The sequence below is a fragment of the Alligator mississippiensis genome, chromosome 3 (assembly GCF_030867095.1).
Source record: "Alligator mississippiensis isolate rAllMis1 chromosome 3, rAllMis1, whole genome shotgun sequence".
Lineage (NCBI taxonomy): Eukaryota > Metazoa > Chordata > Crocodylia > Alligatoridae > Alligator > Alligator mississippiensis.
Genome location: NC_081826.1, coordinates 73,381,167 through 73,402,736, shown reverse-complemented (window position 1 = coordinate 73,402,736; position 21,570 = coordinate 73,381,167). Strand labels below are relative to the sequence as shown.

At 42.2% G+C, this 21,570-nt stretch overlaps 1 protein-coding gene across 1 annotated transcript in view; it reads right to left on the bottom strand.

Moving 5' to 3' along the window:
- Positions 1 to 21,570, bottom strand: part of ATP6V1H (ATPase H+ transporting V1 subunit H) — an 87,194-nt gene that overhangs the window by 14,286 nt on the left and 51,338 nt on the right. The window contains exon 13 of the mRNA XM_006259937.3: positions 18,785 to 18,898. Within this exon, the coding sequence (XP_006259999.1) occupies positions 18,785 to 18,898 (114 nt within the window). The remainder of the gene's footprint in view (positions 1 to 18,784; positions 18,899 to 21,570) is intronic.

The following is a 21,570-nucleotide window of genomic DNA, read 5'->3' as shown; positions in this document are numbered from 1 at the left end:
GGAACACTGAGGCAAAGAACTCGTTGAGGAGTTCAGCCTTGTCCCCCCTGTCCGTCACCAATTGCTTCTGCCCATTTAGTAGGGGTCCTATTCCTCCCTGGGCCTTCCTTTTACTCCCTATATCTCTAAAAAACAATTTCTTGTTATCCTTTACTTGGGATGCCATCCTCAGCTCCATGGTAGCTTTGGCCCATCTAACTGCCTCCCTACAAGCACAAGCAGAGGAGGTATACTCCTATTTGGTCATCTCTCCCTGTTTCCACTTTTTGTGCGCCCCCCTTTTGGCCCTTAGGCTGCCCTGGATTTCTCTGGTCAGCCAAAGAAGCCTCCTGGCCCCTTTCCCTCTTTTTCCTCACATCGGGATCGTCTCCCTTTGTGCCCAAAGGATCCTTTCCTTAAGGCACAGCCACCCTTCCTGGGCTCCCATCACTTCAAAACTCTTACTCTGCAGTGCGTCCTTGACTAATTGCCTGAGTTCACTGAAATCAGCTTTCCTAAAGTCTAGCACTTTCACCCTACTAGTTACCTTACCCACTCGACGTTTTATGAAGAATTCTATTATTAGGTGATCACTGTCCCCCAGATGGCTACCGATCTGTAGGTCCCCTACCATGTCATCCCCTGTTGCCAATACCAGATCCAGTAAGGCATTCCCCCTAGTGGGACAGTGTACCTCCTGTGTCAGGTGGAGGTCCTGTATGCAGGATAGGAACCTGTGTGAACGGTGGGACTTTGCTGTCTGCGTCTCCCAGCCGATGTCTGGGTAGTTTAGGTCCCCCATGACTACCGCCTCCTTAGCTTTTATGGTCTCTGAGAGCTGCCTCAGGAGCCCCGAATCTCTTTCTTCCCCTTGGTGTGGGGGTCTGTAGCAGACCCCTACCACCAAATCCCTTTCTCCTTGCCCCCCATGTAACCTAACCCACAATCCTTCTACTTCCCCATCCTTCAATTCCATCTTGATGAGGGTCAATGTATATTGACCATTGACATAGAGCGCAACCCCTCCCCCTTTCTTCCCCATCCTGTCCTTTCTGTACAGCCTATAACCCTATGTTATTATCATGGGAGCTAGAAACTCCTGAACTGTTATACCAGCCTTGACCTTAGGCTAATATATTGTCCCCCTTTTAAACACACACACAGACCCCACCCAAGATACCAGAAAAAATTCTCCCTTATAGGGATGTAAGCATTAGTCAATACTTGGCACAAGAGAAGTTTTTGGCCAAAGAGACCAGGAGGCTACCAATATGGGAAGAAGAAAAACTCAATCTGTAATGCTGATCATCAGAAGATGACACAGGTGAAAGCATCTTTAAAAATCATTATCTTTCATGTTGTATACAGAAAAGTAGTGTCAAGCAAAAAGCTTACATCGACTTTATGTACAGAATTGGCTTGGGGGCATAGAGGTGGGAGTTGGGGAAGGAAACACTAAATGAGAAAAGGTGGCAGTCTGCACTGTTGGCAACTCAACAGATTTCCAGACAAACTAACTTCTTTCCTCTTCACTAGAGTTAGGCATCACTCCATACGCTAGTACCATCACGTCAGAGACTTGTGCTAGTGGGATTAGTAGGTTCCGGTCATTTGAAATAGTCACAGAATGATTTCATCAAGTCTTCCAAGTAGTTCTCATGTGCTGCTGTGGTTATGAGAAAAATCACATGAGTCCCATCCTGGAACAGTAGATTCAGTTCCTTCTTCCCATATTTGTGGGGGAGTGTGCTCCAATAAAGTCTCTAGAGAGCCAGGTGAACAAGCTCCAGGTGGAAGCAAGCAGGCTGGGCAGCATCACGGCTGTTGAACAGGAGATAGACAAGTTGAACAGCAAGGCTTTGCAGCAAAAGAATAAAGGACAAGATGATGGAGCGGGAGGACCTGAATGGAGCTGAGTAGAAGGTGGCTGCTTCAGACTCTAGGCCACGTGCTGCAAAGGAAACTTCTATAGTTCAGCTGTGCAACAGGACCCTTGCACCACTGGTGGAGGCAGGACTGGAGTCACTTGCTCCAGAGGAGGAAAGGAGGCATGCTCTTGTCCAGAAAAGGAAACATAGGGTGATGGTAGTGGGCGACTCACTCCTGAAGATGGAGGGTGCCATTTGCCAGCTGGATCCCTTTGCACTGGTCTGCTGCGTTCTAGGAGCCCATATCCAGAATGTGACAAAGAAGATCACCAAACTCATCTGGCCCTCCAACCACTACCCCATGCTGCTCACCCATGTAGGCACGAATAACATGGCCAGGAACAACCCTGGAAAGGTCATGAGTGACTATTGGGCTCTTGGGGCTGGGCTCAAGAGGTTTGGGGTGCAGGTGGTTCCCTTCCATCCTCCCAGTCAGGGGTCAGTGCCACTGGGGGGACAGCTGAATTGAGGAGGCCAACTGGAGTCTCTGGAGATGGTGCCATAGCAAGGGTTTTGGATTTTATGATCATGAAACACTGTTCCAGGATAGAGACTTGTTGGGAAGAGATGGTATCCACCACATGCCAAGGGGGAAGAAACCACTTTCTTCCACAATGGCTGACTTGCTGCAGAGGGCTTTAAACTAGGTACACTGGGGGAGGGGTTTGCAGTTGGGAATGCAAGCTGGGGGACAGCCAAGAAGGAAGGATGTAGAGAGGGCAGCCAGGGAGGTGTTGAGGGATGAAATTATGTCAAGGCAGCAGGGAATTGGGGGTTACCAACGTGGGACTTAAGCATCTATACACAAACACTACAAATATGGGGAATAAACAGGAAGAACTGGCACGCCTACTAGCAAATAGGGAATACGATCTCATCGGAATAATGGAGACCTGGTGGGACACCACGCACAACTGGGCTGTATGCACAAAGGGCTACAGGCTGCATAGAAGGTGTCACAACCCAAGGGTGTGATTTCGTGTGTCGCACACTTCGGCACTGCTAAATTATTTCCCACCACGAGGAGCTTTCTTTGCAAGGTGCATTTCTCAGTTCCAAAGAGAAAACCCCGGTGCAAAGGAGTTCCCGCCACCCGCATGCAAATTTGTTCCCCACTATTGGCCAGTTCTAAATTATTCCCACGTGGCGGCTAGTGATTGGCTTGCTAGCCGTATAAGAGGCTTGAGTGGTTTCCACCCAAGTTGGAGAACTCCAAGGAGAACCCCGCAAGGGAGGACTCCACAACCATCTGGAGGAGAAGGACTTCACGTCTCGTGAAGATCTCTAAGCGCTGCTGAGCCTATCGGACCCAGCGTGTACCTTAAGAAGGCTATAGGGGTCTGATCAACCTCTGGCCTCTCCCTGTCGCCGAACAATCCCTCGACGAACCCTTCCCTGCGCGCAAGTTCCACAAAGCCTAGCAAACTTCGTGTGAGTGTATCCAGAGCTCTTCTCTGAGTTGTTTTCTTCGGTTGACACGACGGGCTCGCGTTTTTAGAGCCTTCAGCCGGATTGGGCTAGAGTTCGCGAGTTTAGAACTCTTGTCTGCTTTTCTTCTTTCCCGTCTGTAACTGCAACTCAAGCAAGTTTTCCTGCCTGTACCACAACCATCTACGTTGTAAGTAAAATAATCTTTAATCAACCGCTACGCGTCCATGCCTAATTCTAGTCCGCCGTCCTGCATTCCCCGACCCACGTGCCAGGGCTGCTGGCCACAGCCCGCCGCGCGCCCCCAAGGGCCTCGGACCGCTCCCGGCCCACACAGAAGGGATCAAGTAAAGAAGAAGAGAGGAGGAATAGATCTTCATGTAAAGGAGCAGTATGCCTCCTCAGACACCCAAATGGGTTCAAGAGAAAGGTGACTCAAGATCCTGTGGGTCAAAATAGTGGGGGGGAAATGAGGAGAAGGGGACTTGATGGTAGGTGTCTACTACAGACTGCCACACCAGGAGGAGGAGCTGGATCTGGAATTTTCCAGACAACTGATGGAGGCTGCATGTTCAAGGGACATGGTCATCACGGGTGACCTCAGTTACCCTGACATCTGGGAGGACCATTTGGCCAGATCTCACTGGTCACGTAGGTTTCTGACCTGCATGGAAGTACTTTATTTAGTATAGAAGGTGAATGGGCTGACCGGGGGAAGGTATGGTTGGATCTGGTTCTAGCCAAAGGGGATGACCTGGTGGGAGACCTGAGGATTGAGCGTAATCTGGGAGATAGTGAATTCTGTCATCTCATGATCACTATCTGTTGTAGGGCAGGGAAGTCAGCCAGTAGGGCAGAGGTGCTCGGCTTCAGGAAGGTTGAATTCAATGAGCTTAGGAAATAATGGGAGAAAGCCTATGGGAAGAGGGACTGGAGGGGAAGGGAGTTCAGGAAGGGTGGTCATTCCTCAAAAGAGCAATCCTCAGAGCACAGAAAAGGTCCATTCCTGTAAGCAGGAAAGGTGGTAAAGAGGCCAGGAAGCCCTCTTGGCTTACCAAAGGAATCAAGGGGTGGTTAAAAAGAAAAAGGAGGCTTATGGACAGTGGAAATGAGGGGTAGTCACCAGAAGGAATACACAAGTATATCCTGTATTTGTAGACAGAAGATAAGGAAGGCAAAAGTAGCAACCAAAATCAAGGACAATAAGAAATCCTTCTTTAGGTATATAAGGAACAGGAAGAAAACCCAGGGAAGTGTGGAGCCCTTGCAGAATGGGACAGTATAGCTGGTAACAAACAGTTACGAGAGTCCATTTGTGAGAAACTGGTAGAAAACATGATGGTGAAGAATAGCCAACACGGTTTCATTGTGGGCAGGTCGTATCTGACCAACCTCGTCTCCTTCTATGTTCAAGTAACAAACCACTTAGATGTGGGAGATGTGGTTGATGTCATATACTTGGATTTTAAAAAGGCCTTTGATATGGTCTCCCATGACACCCTTATACAAAAAAAAAAAAAAACTTGAGGGGGATTGAGGGCTGGCAGAGTCCACGGTTAGGTGGGTTGGGTAGTGGCTAAGGGGTCAAACCCAGAGAGCATTAGTGGATGGGTCTATATCATCTTGGCGGGAGGTAGCCAGTGGTGACCCACAGGGTTCAGTTCTTGGTCCCGTGCTGTTCAACATCTTTAGCAACTATTTAGACTAGGATGTGGAAAGCATGCTGGCCATGCTTGCAGACAATACTAAGTTATGGGGAAAAGCAGTCAAGCTAGAGAATAGGATGCAGATCTGTAGCAGAAAGCCCCCTTTTCCTCTTGCCTGCATTTGCTCTTCCCTATTTCGATATGTTTCTCTTCTTCTACCTTTTCTTCCTTCCTCTTTCTTTCAATATAAGGTAAGGAATTGTGTTTTAAAGTTTGTATGTGTGTATTTTGTATCTCCCCTTGTATTTTGGTATTTTTATCTATTTGTGTGCCATGGCATTACTCTTGTAGCTTATATTTTATGCTCCTCACCTTTTAACTAAATGTGTTTAGTTTCAGAAGTTATACACTATAACAATGTTAACAAGGGCAGGAATCAAACTGCCACTTCCCTGTATCAGGCGGGCCCCTGAAAGAGCGAGTGAATCAGTGATTGAATGTGTAACAGTAGCAGGCAGCAATTAACACCTAGGAAAACCGCAGATCAACCAATGGAAGAAATCAATAGGAGACAATGTAGCAACCGGGAATTCTCTAAACTTCACTGTTCAAGGGCTAGAAGCTCTGGTCTGAGTTAATCAACGCCGGGGACCAACTTTTGGGCCGAATATCTCCAGATCGACTGCTCCCAGAGCCCTATTCAAAATTCATCAACAGACTCCCAAACCTGCACGTACATGCGGACGACCCCTGGGGCTGACCGATGCCATCCAGTAGCCACCGACAGGGAAGGCCCACGAGGGTCAACGACCCCTGGATTGGGCAAACCTGAAAACTGGGGAATCACCAAAGTCTGCCAAGGACAGATAAAAAGCAGCGAAAAGTGACCCTCAGCAGCGCCCTCTTGATCTCCAACTTGACCAGCACCCAACCTGTCCAGCGAGAAGGACCAGCCGGCGACCCCCTTCTGGAGGATAACACCACACTGAAAGAAGCCTCGACTGGCCATCGACGGCAAACTCCAGCACCTGTGGGATAGATATACCCGACTCTTGTAGCTCACTACTGTGTGCACGCGTGTGTGGGGAGGAGATGTCCTGGCCAGCACCATGGCTAAAAGGGACCTTGGGGGGTTGATCACAGGATGAACATGAGCCACTAGTGTGATGCTATAGTCAACAGAGCTAACAGCATACTGGGATGCATCATGAGCAGGGCTAAGGAAGTGATACTTCCTCTCTACTTGGTAAGACCCCAGCTGGAGTACTGTTTCCAGTTCTGAGCGCCACACTTCAAAAAAAGACATGGAGAATCTTGAAAGGGACCAAAGAAGGGCCACAAAAATGATTATGGGCCTTGGAGAATGAACCTTATGAGGAAAGAGTAAGGGATCTGAGACCGTTCAGCCTGGGGAACAGAAGACCAAGGAGAGACTTGGTGGCTGTCTATAAGTATGTAACGGATGAATATCAGGAGGTGGGAGGGAAAAAAAAAAAAAAAAATGTTCACTAGGGCACCCCAGGGGAGGACAAGAAGCAATGGCCATGAACTGTTAGAGAATGTTTTCAGGTTGGGTCCAAGGAATAACTTCTTCATGGTAAGGGTGACCAGAATCTGGAGGAGACTTCAAGGAGGTAGTGCAGTCTCCAACCTTGCAAGTCTTCAAGAAGAAACTGGAGAGACACCTTAGTGGGATCATTTGATTTCAGTAGTATTCCTGTCCAGAGCAGGAAGGTTGGACTTGATGATCTTTCAAGGTCCCTTCCAGCCCTTAATTTCTATGGTTCTGTGGTCTAAGCACTCAATACAGAAAATATTTTAAACTTATTGTTAATAACTGTTTCTTCTGGACTAGGACTAGATGCTATATAAATAGAGAAAATGGCCCTGGCCTCAGAAAACATATTCTTAAATTATAAAAAACAGGAGGATGCATATAATCAGATGGAGGAAGAGAAGACAACATACTAAATTTCTAACTGGCTGTATTCATTAGAAATAAACAGTGGGTTTTTTGTCACACTATGAACTGAGTGCTCCTGAAACATCTCAATACAAAAGTCACCATGATTTTAATGGAAAAAAACAAACAATTGTCAACATCATCACAAACTGACCAGAAAGGTTCATGGGGAATCATAAATGCTATCTTGTGTTTAGTTTCACTGATATGGTGTGTATGGTCTCAGAAAAAAGTTAATGTTATGCTGTATCCATTTACATTGCTGTTATAACTGTACAGATTATGTCACACTGTCTATGCATCTCTTCATGATTTTGATTAACCATAGTTAAACAAGGAACTGAGAGATGCATATTTAAAGATAACTTCCACTCCCAGACACAGGCAAAAGGAGACATTAATGGGTTGGGCACCCAAGGTATTGTCTACCTATAATGGGGAAAACAGACTGCACCATACCAAAAGCATCTGAGCTAAGCGACTCATGATCCAGAAAAATGCCAGGTGTTCTAAGAAGAATAGTTTTCTGAAAAATCTGGCAACTCATGAGGAATTGGGACAACGCTGGTGAGGGAGCCAGCTTGAAGATATTATAAAGGCTGTTTGTTAAGTGGTTAGGGTCTCTGAATCCCAGGTTTTGGAAGTCTCAAGTCCCCAGTGCTCAGGGCTGGTAGAATCAGAAGCAAGACTGATCTCTTAAAAAAAAAAAAAAATCACTGGCAGGATTCTCAGGGGGCTAAGATGTAGCCAGATGTGAAGGTAATGAACTTTACTTCTTTTTGTTCTTTCTGCAAATCTATGGTCAGGTTTTTTTTATCCAATTCTTTTCTCTTATATAATAAACCCTTTTGCTGTTTGACCCTGTATGATTTTGCTTATGGTGAACAGTGATTTCTGGATGCATCGTGTTCTAGCCTAGCCCATTCTACAGAAAAGGGGACTAACATTTCTCACAACCCATAGAGGAGACCATCTAGGGATGGCAGAGATTCCCCTGCTACATCTGTGAGGCCTGGTACAACGGCAGAGGAGCTGAGGCTTACAGAGATACAGAGTTATCCTTGGACAAACCCTGGTCTATTTCTTGGGACATGCAGTAGGACAGCGGCGAGAAGCCTCATGGATCTGGAGGCACCCCACAGACAGGTTTGTCACACAAAACACCTTCAGATACTCCTTTTACATTAAATTATCCTCATCACAAATAATGCATAAACTGTTTCAGACACTGAATTGATCTAAAATTCAGACAGAACTGAAGAAAAAGAAAAAGAAAATATTGAACTGACTAGGAATTGTATGAATGCATACAAACTGATAGTTGCAGACTTATTTGATGCTATCAAACTTAATTGCTTACAATACCACATTTTGTCATTTCATACTGGACTATCTCTGTATTAAGCTTTAACTGATCAGACCATAGTAAACCTTGAAAAGTCACAGCACCTTACTTCCTTAGTCCTGCATAATTTTTTACAAATTATTTAAAATAGTTCAGTCACTTTGCTTGCATGCATTTCCAATCCACCGTAAAAATTTAGCTGAACTTGTGCTAGCAATTTTCTCTTTCGTCATAAACGTTATTCATAGAGTAATAATGCACATGAGGTTTTTTGGGGGGGTTTTGGTTGTTTTTTTTTGGGGGGGGGGGGGAGGGTATCAGAACATTAACACTTCCTCCCAAGAGCTAAGAAAATTAAATATACATTTCTGCTTCAAACTTGATGCACATGTTGCATCTTCAAAGGATTGTTGCTCCATTTAGTAAGTTTTTGTTAAATCTGTTTTCACTTGGAAGACTGGTAAAGTCCAGGTCGGGTAGACTTTTTTGTAGTGAAGTCACTAAATGGTATGTGGTCTGTTGAGAAAAGCCCTGGCTCCCATCCAATGCTCATTCCATTCAATTGAATGTTTCCTCAGAATGCATTGCTTTTATATGCAAACTGCCAGACAGCTTGAATTGCAAATTTGAGATACTGTCTTTTTAATTACACGGGTACATAAACAAGGAGCCCAAGAAATCTAGCAGCCTGGAAAGCTTAGAAAACAGAAAATAAAACCACTCCTATTGGGTTTAAATCAGAATCTGAACTTAAGATTCTGAAAGGTCAAAGAGAATAGACAGTAATGAGTTTAACAGGATCCATCTGGGAAGTTGTACCCTAAAAATCAGAATCCAGAACCAAAATTCTCATGATCGCTCTAGTCAGGTTTGCCTACCCTTTAATGGAACAAAAACACATTTAGGGCAACAGAGCTGAAGTTATGAGTTGGGATCTTTTCCCCTCCTCTGCATTTCAACCCTTACCTCCAGTGTATTGCCTTTAAGAAAACCTGGCCTTCAACCTGCCAGCAAGCAGTGCAAACTACAAAATATTAAGAAACTATTGGGAGGCTGCTCTAAAGGTAAGTACACAGAATAAACTAACAAGAAACATATTTTAAAAGGCTATTACTGCCTCTAATTCATAGAATGTGGTCTGTCTTATAAATCTAACCTTCTTGCTTGTGACTATAACAACTGATTTGCTTGCAGCAATAAAACCGATGTTCTTATTTTAAGTGCCATAGAATATCACTTATAAGATCTATGAATCAGAGGATTGTGGCATCAACAACCTAGCTACACAGAATTATCTACAGAAAGTTGAAAAGCAATGGTACATCTCTGAGTAAACCCCTGGAATATTCTGAATTAAAATTAATTAACTGCAGGAAAGAAAAAGATACGAACAGAAGAATAGAGGAGTCAGTGAAGTAGGGAAGAAGAAAGTATTTGGTCTCAGAAATCAAACTGGAGCTACAGAGTCTTAGACACTGACTAGCTACCGGAACGTAACACAAATGCTACACGGTGGGCATGTCTACACAAGACATTTACTGCACACTTGACTAATTAACTGCACAGTAAGTGTCTTAGCACCTGCCAGCCCGGGACAGCTCTGACCCAATTCAATGTGCTGTGGAGGGGCTGGCTGGGGCACAGGGTGCTTCAGTGTGGGGGCTAGCCAGCAAGCAGTCCCCGCACTTAAGCACCCTCGTGCCTCAGCCAGAGTCTCCGCAGCACATGGAGCCTCCTCAGAGCAGGCTGACGACCCCCCGCCCCCGGGACCCCTTGCCAGCCCAAGCTGTTCCAATGGGGCTCCACATGCTTCACAAACTCCAGAGCAAGAAGCTCCGCAGTTTAGTCATGTGCATTTATTGCATGTGTAGACGGGACAAGTATATGCCTTACCACAAGCATTACTATGCACCATAAAATCAGCAGCAGAACATAAAACAACTCTTGTGAAACTGGTATACCTGGGGGCACGGAGGGGGTGGGAAGGGGGGAACAATGGGTCTAGTGGTTAAAGTATAAATCTACCATTTGGGAGAGACTAGTTCAACTCTGTGCTCTACCATGGTCTCACTTCACAACCCTGTGCACATCACGTAGGCCAGATTAAGAACAAAACAAAAAAGGAAGCAGACACTTAAAACCAAGCTTAAGTAGACTGCAGGCACTCAAGTCCAAAACAGCCATCCAAAAGAGGTCCCCACTAAGTACACACTCTGGTGTTCAAGTGTCTTCGGTATCTAACTGCCTTCCCCTTTTTGACCTGAAAGTTCTCTGGCACCCATCTGACATAAATGTTGCACATGCAAACTTCTGCAGTTTAAAGTCCTGTAAGAGTACCAATCCATTGGCATGCTCCAAGCATACCTCATCTTTACCAAGGGCATAAAACACAGCAGTCACACTTTAATCAATGATTAACAAAGGATGAGCACTTCCAGCATCTTCATCTCCCTGCAGCCATGTCTTAAACACCAAGGTGGTGTGCTCATTTAGTTCAAAAAGACTTTGCAGGTGTTACTCTCAGGAGTGGGCTATGGACTCTGGATCCCATGTGTACAAAAGGTAGGTTGGGAGTTGAGCTGACACCTGTATTTGCATTGGTTAGCTCTAGGCAGCTACCCATTCAGTTCCAGATCTTGAAAGCTAGCTTCTGAGGTGGCTATGTACTCTACAAGGAGTACAGGTGATTAATTATGGAGTCTGCATTCCACACATGACGCAGAGGTGTGCCAGTTCTACTTTATATCTGGCTCTGAACCACTGTATGCTTCAATTCCCTAACTAACTTCTTGGGCTTATTCCAAAATCTTTAAAGATTATGAAGCACTTACATACTATACTAACAGGCACAGGATAAACTACAAAGATGAAAGGAGCTATGAATCTTTGCAACAGGAACAAAATTACAATAGACTCAACACATTTTCTAAATGACAGCAACCATGAAAGAAACCAGCCTGAGCTGTAAGAAAAGAACAAATTGTTAGACTTTAAAGGTAAAAAATGCTGCAAGTGCTGTTAAGTACCTGCTAGGTGGGGGGAGAGGGGGAGGGGAAAATCAATTAGCACATTTTATGCACAGAAAATTTAAAAAAAAAAGATAGCAGGCTGAGAAAAATCATTGCATGAGTAAGCACAGGAAGGCCAGAACTTTGTCAAAAAGATTCTTGACCAAAGATGCTAAAAACATTAAAATCAGGATCCATCTTTAGATTGACTCTATCATTAAGCAGGGAAACTACAGATTAATACCAACTGAATCAAACAGTCACTCAATGCAAATATTAAAATCCTTATCATCACAAACATGAACATTCTTGGATTTAACATTCAGTTTTGCCTTTTACCATACCATAATGCCAGCTACTTGACAATGTGAGATCTCTCTCTTTTCATCTATCGTTTCCCTACATGGAGACATTGTCCAATTCTTCAATAAACAGATATGTTCTAAACTTATAGCTCCCTAGGGTAATATAAAACAAGCTATTCAGACAACAAAAAAACCCCCAATGATCTGCTATTAGTTTGGGGGGGGGGGGGGGGAAAGTGTGTGGAAATCACAATTTCATAGAAAGTTAGGGTTGGAAGGGACCTCAGAAGGTCATCTAGTCCAACCCCCTGCTCAAACCAGGACCATCCCAAACTAGATCATCCCAGCCAAGGCTTTGTCTAGCCAGGTCTTTAAAACCTCCAAGGATGGAGATTCTACAACCTCTCTGCATAACCTGTTCCAGTACTTTACTACCCACCTTGTTATATTTCCCTAATATCTAACCTAAACTACCCTTGCTGCAGCTTGAGACCATTGTTCCTTGTTCTGTTATCTACCACCACTGAGAATAGTCCATCCTCTTTCAAATCACCCTTCGGGTAGTTGAAGACTGCTATTAAATCCACCCCACCTCACTTGTCTCTTCACCAAACTAAACAAACCCAGTTCCCTCAGTCTCTCTGCAGAAGTCATCATGTGCTCCATCCCCCTAACCATTTTCATAGCCCTCCACTGGACTCTCTCCAATTTGTACAAATCTTTTCTGTAGTGGGGGGTCCAAAACTGGACACAGTACTCCAGATGTAGCCTCACCAGTATCAAAGAGGGGAATATGCTCTTACTAATGCAGCCCAGTATACTGTTAGCCATCTTCATGAGCGCACACTGTTGGGAAGCTCCTCTTTGAATACCATTCTAAGTAAATCTTTCACTGCGAGCTCCAAGTTATGACTAGCAATAACTATGTCTGCTTAGTAACAGCAGCAACATTGTTGCAAGTCATTTTAATTCTTTGTCTATGGCAGACTCTTATGATGAAATTTATAGCATAAAGTAATTTCAAACATCACCCAAATTGGTTCATGTCTTCTTATTAATTTATTTAGTGTAGGGTTTAACTTTGCTTTTTTAAAAACACACAAAAAAAATCATTTTCTTAGGGCCCCTCTACACACTCAGGTAAAAGGTGCAATGGGATCTAATGTGTGATCCACATAATTGTGCCTCCTGCCCAGGGAAAATGGCACCCTGTGTGAATTTGTATTTTGCTGCTCCCCCAGGGTCCTTTGTCCCTCCTCCCCAAAGTCAGCAGTGCTGCTGCAAGCAAGGGTAGTCAGTGGCAGAGTTTACCAGGAAGGCAGTCACCCACACTACCTGGCCTGGCTCCTCCTAAGTAGCAGCACGGCTTGCAGCAGGGGCAGCCTTCTTCCTGCTGACCCCCTCCTCCCACCCGATGAGGCTTACAGCAGCAGCAGTGTTCTTCCCACTGCCAGCCCCGCACCTCACAGGATTCACAGGGGAGGCAGCACTGGGAACACTGCCGCCACTGCAAGCCCCACCAGCTGCACAGCTGGGGCACAGGGGACCACATCTGGCCACATTCAATTAGTGGCATGATAAGAACAAGCTACAAAGTTATTAAACATTTTACATGGGATAACTTTGTAGTTTGCTTGTTTTATCATGCCATTAATTGTTTGAATGTATAGCTGGGTCACAATTTAAGGCATGATTGCCTGGTAAATCATGCCTTAAGTCTAATGTGTAGATGGGGCTTGAGCACGCTGAACAAAAAGCAAAAATTCTTTCGACATCTGAAAGCTTTACATTTGTATAGAATAATTCAGAAAGGTTGAAATAGATTATAACCGACTGAATTTTAATCAGATTTCTTATCAAGGAAAGTTTTAAAAAAATGTCACTAAATCAGAAGTGAAACCTCATCAGGAAAAAAAAAATCCTACTATGCTATCTGCAACTGAACAACTTTTCCTATTGTGCATGGAGCTTAAAAAAAAAGTTGTTAGCTTGAAAAAAAAAAAATGAACTCAACAGGATGTGGAATAACCATTTTGCAAATGAGGATTATGAATAAATTCTCCAGTAATATGAAAATAAGTTATAACAAGATGTCTAGGTTTTACAAGAGGAAGCATGTTCATGTACTGTGAAATTCTGTGGAATGTATGCAGAATACAAATTCCAAGCCCCACAAAAAACTGAATACAGTCTTGCAAGTGGAGAATAAAGTGCATTTAGCAAGGCAGAGATGCAACAGTGGCAGATCAAGAGTCCTTCTAAACAGTTGTTTTTTTGGTTTATTTGCCATTCTGTCTAGATATATCAACTATGATGTTTAAGAAGTTTAAGAGAGAGCTATCTATCTTCTTGAACGTTTCAATCATCTGACCTGCTTGTTAACTGGGTATTTTTTATGAAGTGGAATTACTGAAGAATGCTAGTACTTAGAGGTGTACGGATACATCGGTCTGATATCGGATCAGCACCGATATAAAGAAAATTGATTGTATAGTAAATCGGCCTGATGTGGCCAATAATTTGACTGACAAATGCTTGTTCATGTGCCCGAAGTCCAAGGGGAAGGAGGGAGGAGGTGGGGGAGAAGCAAGACAGATCAAGGCCTCCACAGGAAGGAAAGAAGGGGGGCTGGGGCACCCCAGACAGGGTGGGGCAAGTGTGGAACAGAGCCGTGGCTCGTCCAAGGGGCATAGGAGGGCTATCTGCATCAGCCCCTAAAATCTCTATCAATCTCTATCACCCCTACTACTAGTAGTCATGATGAAAATAAGCAGCTTACTAAATCAATAGTTTAATAATAATACAACCCACATAAGCAGTTTATTTCAACACCATTTACTCAATTTAAGCCTAAATGTGGTACTAGTAAAACAACTGAGTTGTTCACTACCATAAACAAATGTAAGCCATCAGGACTGCAAAGTTCTTAATGGTTGGCTAACCATCCTAAGATTTTGCACCTCCTATTTCCAAAAGGAAGTCCAATACAGAAAAAAAACTCTTAAAGACAGATGAGATTTGGCAAACAAAATCCATTCAGGAGGGAGAAGAAAAAAAGTATAGCAACTTGATCTTAGCCAAGAGGACAAAGCAGCAGTTGGCATTAAGCCCACAAAACAACAGCTTGCAACGGAGCATACTGTACATTACAAATGTGGGCGTTGTCAATATTTCTAGAAAGAGCTAGAAATTTAAGAAAAGAAAGTAGAAAAATAATTTTGCCTGAATGTGCATTTTGGAGTTTCGCATTAATATTGATACTGTACTTCAGGCTAGCTTCCTTGACTCCCATCACTTAGCAGGCTTTCACTTTGATTTGCATTCTCTCTCCTCTGCTGTGGAGCTGCTTTTACCTACTGATTGAGTTGTGTGCTGACAATTTACTTCAAGAGGCACTGTAGGTCAAAGCCCACACAAGAAATGTTTTTTCAGGTTATTTGCCAAACAAAAATGTAGGATCACATAGCATAGAGAAATGTACAGCACAAAGAAAACAAAGGGAGCTTTTTTTACCTTCTACAGTGGTGAGGGAACTTTTCCTACTTCCCTTACCCATTAGAAACTTACGTAGACAATAAAAGCACCCAGAGGACAGCTGTGTTTTCAGTACCCTAACTCTCATGAGCACAGATTATCTTCTGCAGATCTTAGAAAATTAATGCTGCTTCAAATTGTTACATCCCTCTTCAGAGTCAAAGGCCAGAGCTGAGCTGAAGAGATGGAGAGGCCAAGGGTGCCCTTTAAAGAGCACCTTGACAATGGCAGATTCCCAGGAATTGCAGCACCTGTCTTCGATCCCTGGAGCCTTTTTGGATCTTCCCAAACAGCAGTCCTGTTTATTGTGAAAGATAGCAGAGAATATATGTTGACTCAACAGCAAGTTTGCTCTCTCAGGCACACCTGAACAACAGGCTAGCATTTGAGCTGTACTTGGGTTAACATATTTCATTATGGATGATCTATGATGGGAATAAGGTACATATTCAAAACCTAACACCTAAAAAAAAAGTCTTAACTCAAGGAACAAAACAATGGCAATACCTCAATATATCCATTAGTGTAGTCTGCATATAGTTCTTGTATCTGAAAATATGAATGCACATTGCTTGATCTGCATCTGCCAACACAAATGAACAGTTTTACCTGTTCCCTGAATCATCATCTGTAAAGTGCTGCTCTGATTTTTTTCTATACCGCTCACACAGAAAGACACTGGCAATTGGCATTAGATTCTAGCTGCTAGTCTCTGCCCTTATGGTTGGAAAAAATTGTGACATTACTGGCACAGAAATTTGAACAGAAAGGTGGTCTCTAGAATACAGTAAAAGGAACAACGTGAAGGGACAGCATGGCAAAAGGGAATGTTCTGTGCTATACTATTCCCCACCTCCCAAAGATAGTTCTTCATCTCAAATACTGTCTGCACAGGCACTCTCTCATTTGAAATCACATTTACCATGTATTAAATAATACCAAAATTAGAACTCTAAAGAAATACCTTGACTATTTGTCTCCTCATTGCATAAGTCATTTAAAATACAAATCCAATTCAAAACTATCTTAAAATACAATTCAGCTGAAGTGACAGCCTACTGCCAATTTTTTCCATACATTTTACCTTTATGGAGAAAACTTGACAGCTTGATTTTCAGCTTTAAAACATTTCCTTCTTCATCTCAGCCTCTAAATAACAGCATTTCCAAGTTTGGTTAATCTGTAAATAATCTCAGTAGTTCATTTTCCAGCAAATGGCTTTTGGTCACCAGACGATATCACAAAGAGCAAAGAAGGGGATCTTGCCCACATTCAGTTTTCTTCAGCAACTTGGTAATTTAGGAATTACATTTGAGTACACTCCTACTTTACAAAAGATGGGCTAGCATATTTTATAATGGACAACTGATAACAGGAATGAGGCACACATTTAAAACCTAAACTCTAAAAATAGAGTCTTCAAGATGGGTCTTCTCTATCACTACCCTGCTGTATATGATTGTAGCCTAGCTGCAAATCTCACATACTTTAACAGAATGGCCAACTTCCAATTAAACAGTGCATAACATAGCAAAGTTGACTAATAATTAAATTATGAAGTGGAATGAAAGCATAAAAATACACATGCACACAAAACAAACTCACAGGTAATTTGTTCTACATCTGCATACACAGAGAAAATATATATCAATGTTCCTCTACTCGAGTCCTTCTAAACCACAGAGAATATTTCTTCCAATTTGTACAGTCAAATTTATAATCCCCTTGTAGGAAAGGATCATAGCATGTGATCAATCATTTGCAGGCAAAGAGGGATCACTGTGCATAACTTGCCTGAGGGCTAAAATCTGTAGTAAAAGGAGAAATTTCTTTGTACTGTAGAATTCTTGATCTTTTGATACCCACATTATTAGCTGTCACTAGAGCAATGCACAGTTCACTTGAAAATCTTTTGCTAGCATCTCTGTACATTGTTACAAACTCTGTCTCCATCTACACACTATTAACTGATCATTTTTTTAAATATACCCATGTTTGATCACATACACGCCCAATGCACTGTACTCAAAATACCAGTAGATTAAGCTGCATGTTTAAATTCAAAGTCATAAACGGTATTTGTTTTTTTCACAATACCCCTCTTCTATTATTCTACTGAACCATAACACCTAAGCTTCTATTTTTATTACACTCTCGTTACAAATGGTTTTGGTAATCTGTGTTTCAGTATGCAGGTTTTTGTAACTAGCTAGTAAATACAACATTTATTCAGATACACTTCAATCATGTTTATTTAGATGCAACTTCTCTATAATAATCTAAATCTGATTTTAAGGATTCTTCACATACATGATTTTAATGGTATTTACTGAAGTGAAAAGGCTTTTAGTTTTCACAATAAATAAAATAGTGAGTTACAACAAAACAGATGCAATCTGGAAGAAATACAGAGAATTAGAGAAGCAGTTATCCAGTTGTTTCAGCCACAAAAGGTTCCCAGCACTTGATAACCAGGCCTCAAAATCCTTGGCAACGAACCAAACAGCACAGTATCATTCTTTTTAATGCTTCTTAGATGCTATTTCTTAAATTATTGAAAAAGCCTTTGAATAAAACTCCAAACAAAATTAATCCAGCTATCAACCCTAACTAGTCAAGGACCACAAAACTGATAATGGAACCCACCACTCCAAACTGGCAGGGCAAGGCAGAAGCGTAGTACTAGCATTTAAGAATTTAAAAAGGAAAAAGAAAGTTATGTGCACACAGACGTGCAAATACCAACCCGTTTCAAGGACAGGCATCTATATTGTGACATTTAAGTCCTTTTCTCATGGTAAGCACTCCTATGCAAAATCTTGAATTTAAAAAAAAAAACCTTACTTTAAAGAATTCTTCCATCTTTCTGATAGACTGTTAGTGTAGGTTTGTTTATGAATAATTATACTGCAATTTATTTTTTGAGAGCGCAAGCATAAGCACAGGCAACACCACTTTGAAAGAAAAACGAAATATGTATATTCGGTAAAAGCGCTACCCAAATTTGGGACTGTCAGCTTACACAGCATTATTGTTAACACCACAGCTACATTCAGAGAAGTGAATTTTTTAAATCCATTCTAGTTGATGGATGCTTTGAAGCCAGCAGTTTTGCAACTGTTAGTTATGTTGTGTCAGTTGTAAAAAGCTATTAATGTTCCAGCATAATTGAGTGACTGGCATTTTATCTTTTGAAAATCAAGTTGCTCAATTCAATTGTCACAAAAACAAACGTGGAAAAAACCCAACTATTGTTTTGTTTATAGACTACATACAACCTCATTATAAATAAACACCCCCACTTTTGAAAATCCTTACCAAGCAGGAACACAAGGTCTTATGCTATGAACTGAGTAAATCCTATTATATTAAATATCCCATTTTAATGAAGTCTCAAGACCATGAATGCCCATTATAAGGAAGTTGTACAGTATACAGTGCCATTTTTGTATAATTTTAAAAATACCAGGGTCATCAAAATAAAAAAAAAACAAATTGCCCTCATTACCACACTAAAGTGTATCTATAAAAAAAAATATTTTAAAAAAGGAAGAAAAAGAAAATATTTTGGATTTGCTATCTAAAGTCTCACAAAATATGAGAACTATTAGCATATTAGTCCAATGTCTAAAGGAAATTTTCACATACCAGTTGTGAACCATCAACTTCTGCACAGCCAATAGTGCATTATAGCGAACCTGTTGGTCTTCATGATGCATGTGGTTCATTACTAGCTGTTTACCACCAAGTTGCTCTATCACTCTGAAAGACAGAAAAAGGGGCATGTCTTAGAATGTTTTGCAGTTACTTAAGGTCTCCAGTTAGCCATCTGATAAGCCCATGTACTTAATGCCACAGGAATTAAAAAGCAAGTTTCTCAATTATGCACACACATTTCTGTACAGCCTATAGTGCATTATAGCAAACCTGTTCGTTTTCATGATGCATGTGGCTCATTGCTAGCTCAAAATTAAAGCGTGCACGCACACGCGCACTGAAGATTCACTGCTGAGAAAACAACAAGGATTTTTGAGGCAGAATATGTGGCTAGATATAACCATAGTTATCATTGCTTCAACCTACCTCAATCTTTACTCTCAGCAATTATCAACTACTCCCAAATTGAGGAATTACAGACTACTCAGTACCTTTTCACACTAAGGTTCTGCTTTGCTAACTTTCCTTGTTTAGGCTTAATGCTCTCACCATCAGAAAGGAGGTGGACAACTCCTCCTGCTTTCCAAAGAGGGAGTATGGGGAGAAACTTGGACTCCTCAAAAAAATTTTTGAGGCTCATTCCCACACATCTTTGCTGTGCTGCTCTTAAATTCCACCAGGGATTTGACTCTCAGATAGCAGAAGACTGTCACTCATCTTATCTTTGCCCCAGGCCCATCCTCAAAGAACTTGATCAGCCAAATCAATGAAGTGGAACAGACCTATCTTGCTGCTCACCTTGTAAATTTTTAACCATTCATGAAATAGTCTCATGCCAAAAGCTCTCCATAAAACCACTGGTTCTCAACCTTTATAGATTTGAGGTGCCTCTCCATAAGGTTTTTTAATATCTGACAGCACGCCAGTTAAAAACCACTTTTGCACTGCCTCATCTTACCTCAGTGCTTCTCAACCACAGTTGTGCTGTCACTGCTGTGGCGAGGTCAAACTGCCCCATGTACCTTGTGTGGAGCCAGACTGGAAAGGGCAGGAATGTATGCTTCCACCTGCATTAGGGTTATTGATAAATCTAAAGCAGGCAGGAGCATGTGTTTGTCCCATACACCCTGGTTTCTGGAAGGTGTGTGCAGGTCAGATCAGAACAGATCAGGAAAGGCTGTGGTAAGAGCATGTGCTTGTTTCTTAGTCTGGCTCTACATGAGACACACTGGTTGCAGAGGTAGTAGTGGTGAGTGGTGACACTTGTGCCATGGTACCCCCTGAAAAGCTTTCATAGTATCCCAGTGTGGTGGGCATGTTTGTTATTACTTTGAAATGAAATAGTTTTCTGATAGCATGCTGTTAGGTTAACAATAATTTAAATTATTAAGAAGTATCAGCTTTACAGCTGAATATAAGGCATGACCTGTGGCCTAGCAATACTGCTGACCACAAGGCAGGATAATAACTAAGCCAACCATTTATTTATGTTAAGTAATCATTTTAACTGTGTTAACCATTTTCTGAGTAAAATACAGCAAGTGAATTTGTATAAGTCTGTGTGCTATAAACCAGATACATCAAGGAACAAGATAAGACAAAGAAGCCATTGTTCTAAGTACAGTGATTGTGTCCTTAAGAAGTATCTACCACTGTGCAAGTTCTTGCCAACGTATCGTAATGTTACTGTTACTTAACTTTTAGCTTTTAGAAAGTGCTAGTTCAGCTTAATAGAAATATGCTGTTATAAAGATTTGTAAAGCACCGCCCAAGTATTGCTTTTGTTAACGCTGTAGTCTTGCCTTGTAAAAAGTATAAAAGAACGCCCCACCCTTGGGGGGGGGGGGACATTTTGCCTCTTTGCTGGCTTAATAGTCATTGCTCGAGCAAATAAACTGCAGTAAAACTTTACCCGCGTTGCCTGGTTTCTATGCAGCTAGACAACGATCTCCAGGGAGTTTTCTCCCACCACACCAGGGTGACACAGCACTCTAGTTTGGAAGCCACTGCCATAAATAAATCTCAAACTTACGAACTCCTGTTAGTACTGAAAAAACCCAGACCATTCCCAACTAATAGCTGCTGCAAGATCTGCTCCATGAATTCTACTGTCCTTCAACATAAAGGTATGCTACTACCATGAATTAGAAGGGAAGAGTTGTCCTTTGAAAAAGGAAATGTGCCTTTGCAAGATAAAATATCTGGCTGGTGGCTAGCTCTCCCCTCTTCAGAAAAGACACTTTAAATCTTTTAGCACACTTATACACTTCTGAGAATGACAATCAGTGCAACTATTCACGTCCACTTCCATTACTTCAAAACATCGATTATGGTACTGAGAGCCTGATGACTGGTACAAGTATCTTTTCTGTTATTGGGTTAACCAATGCCGTCATAAATATTAAATAAAATACTAAATGTTAAATAGCAAGTTAGGTGGTCTTATATGCTGTTGGATTTTTGGGGGTTTTTTTTGCAACCTTGAGTAAATAACATTCTCTCTAGTGGTTTCAGTCCTGCTACATAAAGATAGAAAGCCAAAGCCATTGGCAGCTGTAGAAATAAATTTGAGAAGGATGGTCTGCCCTGGAGCTCACAGAACCTTCTTACTTCAGGTTTTCTAAATACTTTAAAACATTAAATGTTTCTCATTTTGCCTTTTTCCTCTGGAACACTCACTTTCAAATCATGTTCCATGGAACATTGGGGTTCCATGACAAGGCATCAGGGGTTCCACAAAGAGACTGGGGGTAATGGCATGTTCGGTCAGCTGGCTC